At 41.3% G+C, this 12,464-nt stretch overlaps 1 protein-coding gene across 3 annotated transcripts in view; it reads right to left on the bottom strand.

Moving 5' to 3' along the window:
- Positions 1-8,657, bottom strand: part of cfap36 (cilia and flagella associated protein 36) — a 140,709-nt gene extending 132,052 nt beyond the window's left edge. For 2 of the 3 annotated variants that reach the window (XM_084321443.1, XM_084321444.1), the window contains exons 1-3: positions 8,390-8,657; positions 6,579-6,643; positions 6,083-6,184 (exon numbers count right to left, since the gene is read on the bottom strand). In XM_084321443.1, coding sequence (XP_084177569.1) covers positions 6,083-6,184; positions 6,579-6,643; positions 8,390-8,495 — 273 coding nt within the window. In that variant the 5' untranslated portion in view covers positions 8,496-8,657. The remainder of the gene's footprint in view (positions 1-6,082; positions 6,185-6,578; positions 6,644-8,389) is intronic. The other variant, XM_084321445.1, reaches the window with a different exon arrangement.
- Between the last annotated feature and the right edge of the window lie 3,807 nt (positions 8,658-12,464).

Raw genomic sequence — 12,464 nt, 5'->3', positions numbered from 1 at the left:
CTATTGAAACCATGCCAGTCAACTAGTGGTAAGATTCCAATAGTTGAAATAAGGAAATACTAAAGATGGTAAGATGCTATTTCAGGGAAACCTAAGGACAAAGGTAGAGGCATCAGCTGGAGAGTAATGACCAGCAAAAATTATAAGAATACCTTTAAAAGGTGCTTTAGATACATAAATGTATATAATAGGGCTGTCCCCGACTAAGGATTTGGATAGTCGACTATGATTGGCCGAAATTAGCCGATAGTCAACTATTAGTCGACTATGAAAAAAAGAAATTGAAAAAAGAAAGTATAATTTTTTTTCATTTTTAAATTTTTTATTTTTTTTGTATCATTCCATTTGGGCTGTGGGGGTGCTTAATGTCTGACGGAAGGCTTCTTGTCCTCTGCATTTGTCTAGTCTAGTGTGTTCATTAGATGGGTTAAATCCTCTTTCAGTGCCTCTGTACCTGTTTTCTTAGGCAGTTAGCCTCTGGTATGCATGCCATTAGCGTTAGCCACGCTTCTAGGCCTCTTTTCTTTTGGAAAGAATGATAAAAAAAATTATTAAAAAGAATAAAAATAATTATAATATATTTTATTTCTTTTTTTGTATTCGACTAAGAGGTTGGCAGTCGACTACGGCTCCTTTCGATCGATTAGTCGACTAATAGGGGTCAGCCCTAGTAGATAATAATTTAAAATATATATATATATAGATAATAATAATAATACATCCACAGAGCTTTTAGAAAGATGCAGAATAAAAGTATTGCTTTTCCCAAAAAATTATTGATTAATGAATTGATCATTTAAGAAAATCTGGGTGGGTTTAAAATGAATGGGTCTCATTCTCCAACGGACTTACGACAAAAAGGGCTTTGAGACCTTTTCGGGCAAGACATGAATATAGACAATATATTATAATATAATATTAATTATATATGTTTTATTGGGACGGTTGGTGAATCCCAAAATCGGCCCAAAAAGGTCTCAAATGGCCCTAAGAGAAAGCCTGTTTTGTCGTAAGTCCTTGGTGAATGAGATGTTGTTATGTACATGTGGCGTGCATGTATCCCCTCCCTACTTCCCATTTCCCCACGTGGAATGCACCTGATTGGATAAATGGCATGCTGGTGCTCTAGTGCAACATCTAGTGGCTGAATGTTATCTATACAGCACCTTTAACTTCTGTCTTCCTCAAAGTTTCTCACATCACCCCACTGCCCATAGATATATATAAAGACTAGATGGCACAAGGTGGAGTCTCTCGCGTAGTTCACCGGCGGCCATCTTGCTACAGTTAACTATTCTGGTACGTATTATGGTAGCTGCTTTAAGGTTAATGATCTGCACAAACAAAAATACTCTCAACTCGCTGAAATCTTGACGGATTTACAAACGTTATTAACGTGGCTATGATTCTTGCTTGGAAGAACTTTTATTTAATCTTTTTTATTTTCATATGAAATTCCATTATAAGTATGCAGTATAATAACTACATCTGACGTTTTTAACAAACCAAACAGTTGAAAATTGAGCACGTTATGGTTATTTCAATAGTACATACTATAGACATCCATGTTATGAGTGGGCGTGCTACCTGTAGCAAGATGGCCGCCATGTGGCAACGTCGGTCTCTGTTGGCCAGCAGCGCCGGTGAGTCATCTAGTCTTTATATATCTATGCCACTAGCTGCCTCCCTCACACCGCTCACCTCTCCCCCACCCCCCTCTCTCTCTGTCTAGTCCTATATCCTGTCTCTCTGAGTAACCTAATCACAGCAGAGCTTTTTCTGGCACAGAGAGCTAGCTACTGTAAGTCCTGAGGGACATGACACCAACACCACAACAAAGAAACAACTCCCTGCCTTGTCTGCCTGCCTGCCTGCCTGACAAGAAGTGAGGCTTGAATCCTCTTCTTCTCTCCCCAGTAACTCATCTCGTTTTCCATTCCTCTCCTTCGCCTACCAACCCAAGAGGTCAAAAGAAGAGAAGAGGCCAAGAGAAGAGAAGAGGCCAAGAGAAGAGAAGATTTCAGTAGCATGCCATAATGCAGCACAATGCTCCTCCCCTTCCCTCTTTCACTCAGCGTCATTTGGAAACCTCCCTCTAGAATCAAACTCAGCCTAAAGCCCTTTGGGACAGAGGATGGAGGAATGGGCAAGGTGTGAAAAGTGATAGTTATAGCATAATAGCATCACCGCCTTCTTCTTCTCCACCCACAACAAAAACCCCACCACCACCACAGCTGAGCTGCTGGAGGATCCTTGTGTCTATTCACATATCCCTCCTAGATACTAGGGGTGGGAATCACCAGAGGCCTCACGATATGATAGTATTGCGATTCAAAATATATTGCGATATGCTGAGTATTGTGATATTAATATTGCGATATATTTCGATTTTTCAACTGCAAAAAAAGTTAAAAAGTAAAACTTTGTCAACATGTTTTATCTAATAAAATAAAGTTTTCAGTCTGTTCATCTCACTTCAATCAGTTGTATTGCAGCCAGTGTTTCCCCTGAAAAAAAAACAGCAGTGCTGTGCTGCGCGCACTCTGCCGGAATCCATATTTGTGCGTGCGCACGTGCCGCCGGAATCCATATTACTACCTTAGAATTGTTCAAGGTTATTCATGTTCATGTTCATGGAGTCATGTGCGTGTGAATTTACTAGGATGTTTTTGGTGTGTCCGCTGACACTAGAAGTGCTCTGGAGGCCCAGGTAGCTGCAGATTTGTACATTGCAAAAAAAGAAATCTTATCAAGTGAAAATATCTTGTATTTGGTACAATAAGTCCAATATTGAGTAGAATTATCTTGAATTATCTTATTCCACAGATAATTTTGCTTCTTTTTTTCTTGATTTGTCAATTTAATCTTGTTTCTAAGAAAATGTTAATCTTGTGTTCTTAAAACAAGATTAAATTGACCAAAATCAGAAGAAAAAAAGCTAAATTATCTGGCAGTGGGATAAGATAATTCAAGATAATTCTACTCAATATAGACTTATTGTACTATACAAGATATGTTCACTTGATAAGATACATTTTTGCAGTGTAGTTGTAATCAAAGTCAAGATTAATGACATGCTTCAACACTTGTACACTATTTGTATTGAACATAGATGATTTAATAGATAATATAAATACTAACATACTAACTGTCTAACATCATAACACTACAACAGCACTTTACACCTAAGAAGTCTCAGTGGCATAGGCTACATTCTGCCTTAGAGCATTTCATTTTCCTGGGCTTTTGAAAGAAAAGCTCCAGGGCTCTTTGGTAGTGAATTCACTGGTAGGGGGTCCATTGATGCTGAGACGCATACAAGCGGCCAGATGGTCTCCCTGCAGCCTTTTCCGCAGGTCAGTCTTTTACATTAAGCACCCCCCACAGCCCAAATGAAATGATAAAAAATATATTTATAAAAAAAAAAAAATCTTATATATATTTTGTAATAGTCTAATTCATAGCAGTGGCGGTCCTAATTCAGCAGCGGTGAATGCATAAGGGAAACACTGATTGCAGCAAATGGGATTTTCTCAATCTGTGTTGCATGTACCTGACAAACTGAACTGTTTGTATTACAGTCATATTCCAACTTAACTGAATACACACGTGTGCATGTGTGTGAACTACTGTACTATTACAGGTATTGAAATGAACAATGCAACTTCCTTACAAAATAATTATTTTTTATAAATAAATTATAAAATATCGATACAGTATCGCCACACAAAGTATCACGATACTACTACGTATCGATATTTTACCCCACCACACACACACACACGCACACAGCGACCTTTACAGTATGCATGTCAGAGCGTAGGGCCACAGACCTGGCGGGGATCAGAGCCTTGCTCGAGGCCTTTGGCAGTGATGCTGGGCACCATACACATTAATACCAACCAACCCCCCTGTCACCAGCTCACTCCTGAAATGCACCTTCCTGACGGCCTCTGGGATCGAACCAATAGACGATCAACAAGTTCAAGTTTGTATATGAAATATCTAGGGCTGTCTCCGACTAAGGATTTGGATGGTCGACTATGATTGGCCAAAATTTGCCGTTACTTAGACTTAATTTGTCGACTTAAAAAAAATATATATATATATATATATATATATATATATATATATATATATATATATATATATATTTTTTTTTTTTATCATTCCATTTGGGCTGTGGGGGGTGCTTAATGTCTGAAGGAGTCGACTGAAGGCTTCTTGTCCTCTGCAAAAGCATGCAATTGGTCCACTGATGGATACATCTTGATATTTGTCTAGTCTAGTGTGTTCATTAGATGGGTGAAATCCTCTTTCAGTGCCTCTGTGCCTGTTTTTGTAGGCAGTTAGCCTCTGGTATGCATGCCATTAGCGCTAGCCACGCTTCTAGGCCTCTTTTCTTTTGGAAAGAATGATAAAAAATATAAATTTCTTTTCTTTTATTTATTTATTTTTTGACTAAGAGGTTGGCAGTCGACTACGGCTCCTTTCGACCGATTAGTCGACTAATCGACTAATAGGGGTCAGCCCTAGAAATATCACAATAAAATACACATACTTTACGATGAAATGCTTGATTCCGTATGAGCCACTGCTAGATATAATACCTGCAAATGCTATGCCTCTGGTATTTCCATGTAGAATGTTCACATCTCAAAACTCAAAACGTCTCATGTGAGATAGTACACCTGAACGGGTAGGTTAACCGTTATTTAATCAGGTGAATTTTCTAATAACACATTCTTGGCGACTGGGGGGGGGGGGGGGGGGTGTAAATAAACGGTGACGCGGGGTTTACACATAAACACGCTCGCACTTGGGGCCTGCCCAGCACAATTTCATTCACACTGACCACTAAAGCAGCTGCACGGAAACAGATGGGGTTTCAAGTGCCTTGCTCTAGGGCACACTGACAATAGCAACTGAGGAAGGGGACAATGAACACTTATTTTCTTACTCCCCCCAGATTTAACCTAACACAGGCTTATGTCATCCTTACGCTACCACCGGCAACAGACAGTGGCTCAGGAAGGTTCCCAGTTCGATTCCCGCTCCTCCCGGGCAACGTGTCGAAGTGTCCTTGAGCAAGACACTTAACCCCTAATTGCTCCCGATGACCAGGTTGGCACCTTCTATGGTTGCCTCCACCATCGGTGTGTGAATGTGTGAGTGAATGGGTGAATGTGAGGAACAAATTGTAAAAGTGCTTTGGATAAAAGCGCTATATGCACCATTTACCAAGTACTGCTAGTTCATTGGCTATGTTTAGTGTCTGAATTACAGTTTAGAAGCAAAGCAGTACCACACAATTGTAACTTCAATTAGGCCTACTCCAAAAAACAAAAGATAAACTAAATAGAGATAAGCATATGGGTGGAGGTGAAGAAAGAGAGATCTGTCCAAATTATGTCTGAAAGGTTGTAGGCTATTTCTTGCTGATTGGTAAGGACATGTCACATCCTTGATTTGGACAGGGCAGTGGACAACAGTAGAGTTCAGACCAAGAGAGACGCTTTGCATTTCTGATAAGAGTGAGCACAAGTAGAAAACTGAGAAGTGATGTCTGTGATCTGTATAAATATGCCCTGCAGCCGCCAATCCAGATAACTGCGGGTAGGTACAGCTACAGTAACTGTCAGTTTTATTTACGTCCCGTCAGCATTAGCATATCAAGTTCTTGCCGGTGTTCAGTTTGTTGACAGCGCTGACAGTCTAATACGTTCAGAGTCGACAAAGCAAGAATCATCACAAGCCAGCAACAATACAAGATAGATGTTTTCGTGTAAGGGCCCAATCCATGATCCACACATAGACACAAGGGGAGCCCAACCATCAAAACAAAAAAATAGGAATGGAGACATTATTTTCATTCTGATTGATTGAGCTCTTGATACAACAATGAACGCTAGGCAATAGATATATCTGAGTTTTATAATTGTATTTGTTTACCTTAGTAATGCCATCTACAAATCACCCTACAGTCAAAACAAGTAAATATTTGGGCTTTAAGTTTAAAAAAAAAAAAAAAAAAAAAAAAAGGGCTCCTGGGAGGGTTGCAGGATAGAGCGGCTCACAGTACCTGCAGCGCTTTGGACTTGGCAAATGGAGAGGTGCAGGCATCCAGGAACTGCTGCTCATCAATGCCAACCTCCTGCATGTAACTCTCCAGCAGCTTCTCCACCTAAACAAGCACAGGAAAGCAGCTTAGTATATCAGCCCACACTGTGGCATGTTGGTCTGTTGAAGTTGGCCACACTGTTATGGGGGGCCATTATGCAATACATTCGTAGTATGTAGGTCCAGAGTATAATTATGTATAGGCATGTTAAGACCTTCTTTTGGCAAATTGCAATGGGATTGGGTTTCTTCGTTGAGCATGTATCCCTTATACGGCAAACAATGACGAAGCAATGGACGGAACTATGGGACAACAGAAAGACGAGGTCCTCGAGTTGGTTGTGCTATCTGTGTGTGTGTGTCTCTGTGTGTGTGTGTGTGTGTGTCCACATGTCTTTTTATGTAGTTTGCTTTAATGGAGCGTGATCAAAGAGTTGAGGACAGTGGACTGTACTTACCAGCTTCTTGTACTGCTGATGGATTTCTGTGTATGTCAATTTATTTTCATCTTCATCATCAAAGACTGAAAGAAAATGCACAAATGAATAAAGTGCACCAAGCTGGCTAATATAGTGCTGGCTAGGCTGGGCTGTCTTTCGATCCATTATGGAAACGATTGATAGGCCTATGTTATTCCTATGATATCCGACAGTACTAGGCCCAGTTTAATCAATATTTGTGAAAATTGACAACTCTCTCCAACAGCTAGAAACTGGAGACCTCCCAATTTGGGCTAGCTCCACAAATCATGTTAAACCCAGATTCGGCTCAAATAAGGGACTAAACACGTGTCGCAATTATGCCACATCAATGTGGAACGCCCTACCCAAAGCTGTAAAGGAATGTGGATCACTACCCACTTTCAAAACCTCTCTCAAGAGACACCTACGGGAGACTGCAATTCAACACTGGCCCCTGTAAATATCCTAACCCAACCCCCTCCAATGTACAGTCATTTACCTAGTATGGTTTTGTCAATAGTCCAATGTACAATTTTGTTTGTTTGTACAGAGTCTCCCCCCCCTCAATGGACAGTTTTGCTTGTTTATACAGTGTGCCCCCCCCCCCCCCCCCAACCACCTCCAATGTAAATTACCCAGTATGGTTGTCAATATCCCAGTGTACCCAGCCCCCCCCACCCAACCTCCTCCAATGTACAGTTTCTACGTCAAATGTATATACTCCCTTTTCTTGACTCCTTCTGTATCACAAACAGTACTGTATTTGCAAATCTGGTATGTCATAAATGTATAGATGTAGCAGTACTGACTATCTGTATGTCATGTATGTCATATATGTCCTGATGAATTGAAAATGGGGGACCCTGGTGGAAACAAGACGAAAGTCTTTCTCTGGTCTGCATCCCCTTAACAATTGTGTGTATTGAGCTGTACTGTATTGTACCCATTCTGCAATCTGTTAATAAAGTTTTCAATCAATCAATCAATCAATCAATCCACAAATAATGGATTGCACGGAGCAAGTTGCACCCTTACTTACAATTCATTATGAATTGAAAATGGGGGACCCTGATGTAAACAAGACGAAAGTCTTTCTCTGGTCTGCATCCCCTTAACAATTGTGTGTATTGAGCCGTACTGTATTGTACCCATTCTGCAATCTGTTAATACAATTCTCATTCAATCAATCACCGTGCAGATTGATTGATTGATTGAATGCAAATCTTATTAACAGATTGCATAATGGGTACAATACAGTACGGCTCAATACACACAATTGTTATTATGGGGATGCAGACCAGAGAAAGACTTTCGTCTTGTTTACATCAGGGTCCCCCATTTTCAATTCATAATGAATTGTATGTAAGGGTGCAACTTGCTCCGTACAATACATTCTTTGTGGATCTAGGTTGTCTTGGCTGGCTCTCTTGGTTTTAGAAGCTTAGCCCATTAATTATTGCGGTATTACCCTTTTTAAGACAATGTCGGATTACGTGCACTCGATTATGTAGAATCAACTTTAACTCGTACACCGTTAGTGCGTAGACTAGAGTACCAAAAACGGACTGCTTCATGATTCATAGTACGAGAAATTGTGTTCAAGGTCGCATAGATAGGATGATAGGCAACGAAGCTAACGTTAGCTAACGTACGCTCAGAACAACGTAAACAGAAAATAACCGCAGTCACAAGTTGGCTGACGTTAACGTTTAGCCACCATGCTAGTAGCAACACACACGCACGTTCCAGAACAAAAGGTCAAACTTTCCACCAAACGTCCGGAAAAACATAATTTTTTTATCTTTTACCTGTGCATTTGTTTTCCATAAAGTCCGTAACAGGAATGACCCATTCGGGACTTCCCAAATACCCAGCGATGCTCTCCACGACCCACTCGCTGTCATCCTCAGCCATGTTGGCTGTGTAATCTTAATAACAACACCCACACTGCGGTGTTCAGACCAGCGCCTCCACCTCTAATATATGCAAATGCAGAAATAGACATTTGGTTAGATCCAATGACTTAAACTATTCCATGGTCGTATTGATTTTTCTCGTGCCTGATAGTTGCTTAGAAAATCTCAGGGCAGAAATGCGCACTCATGAATTTGCTGTCGACAGCGTTGACGCCTAATCGGTCGCTATGGTAACCATTACGTCAGTCCTCTGCTGTTCTCGTCTCTCTCTCTCTCTCTCTCTCTCTCTCTCTCTCTCTCTCTCTCTCTCTCTCTCTCTCTCTCTCTCTCTCTCTCTCTCTCTCAGGTTAGTAGATCCAGTGCCGCTCAATACAAACAACTGCTTGAGGACCCTGATGTAAACAGGGACATTTTCAATTCATCAGGACATTTATGACATACAGGCAGAGGCAATTTTACCACTGGGGCACCAGGGGCATTTGCCCCTGCAGAAATCTGATGTGTCCCCCTTTTTTTTTTATCTAACCCTAACTAACCTTACTGTCATGCACTTGTCCTATAATACTGTAAGTAACGTTGATATTTGAGCACCACGTTATTCACGACTCTCGAGGCAGATTGATAGTTCTCAGTTCACTTGTTTATTCCAACAGTTCTCATACAGTATAAGTGACCATGTCTACAACTTCCCATGCCCCAAGAGAGTGCACCCTGGGTGCCACACCCTCTTATAGCCTTCCCAGGTCAGCGCCTGCCCCCTCCCCTCTACCAATCTGGGGCCTGTGCGACCAATAGCGTCGCCTGCCAGCCCAATGTTGGTAGAGTGCAGAGTGGCAGCTCGACTGACCAACCACCCAAATCCCAGGGTCACTACATTACCCCCCCACAACAAAGTCCCTCGCCCGAACCAAAACCACCCACAGTCAACAAAATTAACCCCCCCAACAGCAATGCTATTGCCAGCAGCTATACGCTTCCGGTGGCTATACCTACAGTAGCACCGGTTACGACGCCACGCTCACTGCTCTGTTGGTTACCGGCTGCTCCCCTCTCTGTCAGGCCCCAAGAGACGACAACCACCAAATCCCATTGATTCCAGGTTGCTCGCGCCCTCCTGTTCCCAGACCGACAGAGAGATGCCCTCCCCAACAGAGATAGAAAATCCCACCCCACACAATGCTATGCCAGCAGCTAGCTACGCGACGCTACCGGTGGCTACCTAACCACCGGGGGCGATGCTACGCTAACTGCTAGCCCCACCCCAATACCTGCTAAACACATTACGCAGACCCACACAGTACCCAGTACATCATACACAGTTCCCAGTACCCCGCAGTTCACAGTACCCAGTACACCATACACAGTTCACAGTACCCAGAGAGTTCCAGGCGGCACTGTGGTCTAGTGGTTAACAGTCGCCTCACAGCAAGAAGGTCCAGGGTTCGATTCCTGCTTGGGGACCAGGTTTACGCGTTGCCAGGTACCCAGGTGGGGTATCTCCCAGCCCAGGCCTTTCTGTGTGGAGTTTGCATGTTCTCCCCGTGCTCGCAAGGGTTTCCCCCCGATAAGATAAACCCAATGGAAAAACATGCACAACAGATCGCTGACGCTGTCGCGTCCTTGATGAAGACGGGCAGGAGCACTTGGATTGGTCCCCGGGCACGGTACCTCGCCGCCGCCCTGTCTGCTCCCGGCTGCCCTTGGGGGGAAGGACAACGGGATGGGTTAAGCGCAGAGCTCAATCGCATCGGCAACCCTGGGAAAAAGACAATGCATGTAATAAAAAAAATAATAATAATAATAAAGACGTCTCTAAAGAGGTCCTGCATTATTATTATTATTATTATTATTATTATTATTATTATTATTATTATTATTATTATTATTATTATTATTATTATTATTATTATTATTATTATTATTATTATTATTATTATTATTATATATATACTACAGAGAAAAGGAGACAGCATTAGAGACAAAACAGAGAGAAAATTTAAATAAATAATAATACTAAAATATAGATGTGTACAAAAGTGAAAATGTAAGTGATGCAGGGGTTGGAGGGTCAGGAGTGAGGGTATGCAAGGTTGAACAGGTGGGTTTTGAGGTGGGACTTAAATGTTTCTATGGATGCGGCTTCTTCGATGTGTAATGAGATGATTCCAGAGTCGAGGAGCAGAGGAGGAGAATGATTTGTTTACTGTGGTTCTTAAGGCGGTAGTGAATTTGTTGGTTTACTTGTTGTAGCACACGAGAAGCAATACAGTCCTTGACCAGAGCCCAGAGTGGAGCACGAGCGCACCACCGCAGACTAAGGTCTTCATCAACAGAAACAAACAAGGTTATATACATTTGGGAATTCCATTTTCAGAGAGGATGACCGACTGGTTTGATGACTGATGATCCGACAGGCTTGGTCTTAGAATGGTCTGGGGCCATCGGCGTATTTAGACCACTATCAGTAGGGCACGTGCCCTACTGATGATCATCTGTGCCCCACTGATTACATTTTTTTTTTTTTTTTTTCTTTTTTACAAATGTTTTTTATTTCCCCTTTTTTAACATGATCAAATGATCATTTAACATGATCAAATAATTATTATAATATTTTTTACTTCACTTTGAAATATTATAGTGAAATATTTTGCAATGTTGTCGCATTTATCTTGTTGAAATCCTCCAACAGGCTCTTTTTTGTAAGTTGACTGGTTTGCACACCAATAATACAGTGCAATAATAGAATAGTAGAATAGATAGTAAAATTATGCAATAGAATGGCCAGAGTAAAATAGTGCTACAGTACAATCAACAGCGGGGTGTATTAGAAGGCTATGGTGAAGAGGTACGTTTTTAGCTTATTTCTGAAAATATTAAGAGATCTAGCTTCCCTAATGTCCATAGGTAGTGTGTTCCATAACTTTGGTGCATAGTTAGCAAAGGCTGCATCCCCGATTTTCTTTAGACTGTGGCTTGGAACCTTCAATAGTAGATGATTGCAATGTTTATACTTTGTATATAAGGAGGAGGACCTTGAAATCAATTCTAAATGTTACCGGAAGCCAGTGTAGGTTATTTACTTGTAACTTTGGGTTTGATCCAAGGAGTAAGTTGCCCCATATTGCTCTGTAACATTTCTCTTTTTGTTATAGGACCGACTAGTAGGATTTCAGTTTTGCCCTCATTTAATTTTAGGAAGTTGTTCGTCATCCATTTGTTTATTGCTAAGAGACAGGCGGAAATGGAGTTTATAGCTGTGTGATCATTTGGTTCAGCGGAGATGTACAATTGTGTGTAATCTGCGTAACTATGGAAACATACATTGTGCTTTCTAATGATGTCTCCTCAATGTTCAATGTTCAATGCAATGTTCAATGCAAGTAAAGCACTTTAAACTTTAAGTATGACTAAATGCTTTCTTGACTATATAGTAACTGTTCCAAAATGCATAGATTTCTATGTATTTTAGGGGTTTGGGGGGCTAGCTCTTTTTAATATAAATGTCAGATTGTTTTATTTATTTCATAGATTTCTATGCATTTCAGGAGTTTGGGGGGCTGGCTCCCCCAAATAATTAAATAACATAACCCTAACCTAACCCTAAAACCGAAATAAAGTTTAAAAAAAATAGTTACAAAATCCACCCATTTTCGCCCACAAACCGGCCAAAATCGGCCAAATTTTTCTCGCGTCTCGCTACGCGCTCCCGCTTCATAGTTTTTGGTGCCCTTCTGTGCCCCACTGAAGTGCTGGGTCTAGATACGCCCTGAATATGATATTATGTTCATGTTTGCTCCTCCTCAATGGCCTGGGGCCGGAGGCGCCATGCATGCACCGGTCGTTAGGTCACACAGGTTATCAGGTCAAATGTATTCTAGTCCTGAGTGCATGGTTTGGGAATTTTGTTGGACAGAGGGTATCTTTTTAATTGGGGAGAATAAGACAAATATATTGCATGCTTCTGTAG

This window comes from Notolepis coatsorum (assembly GCF_963971535.1).
Source record: "Notolepis coatsorum genome assembly, chromosome: 9".
Taxonomy (NCBI): Eukaryota; Metazoa; Chordata; class Actinopteri; order Aulopiformes; family Paralepididae; genus Notolepis; species Notolepis coatsorum.
Note: the sequence above shows the minus strand (reverse complement) of the source record. Positions and strands in the feature narration are given on the sequence as shown.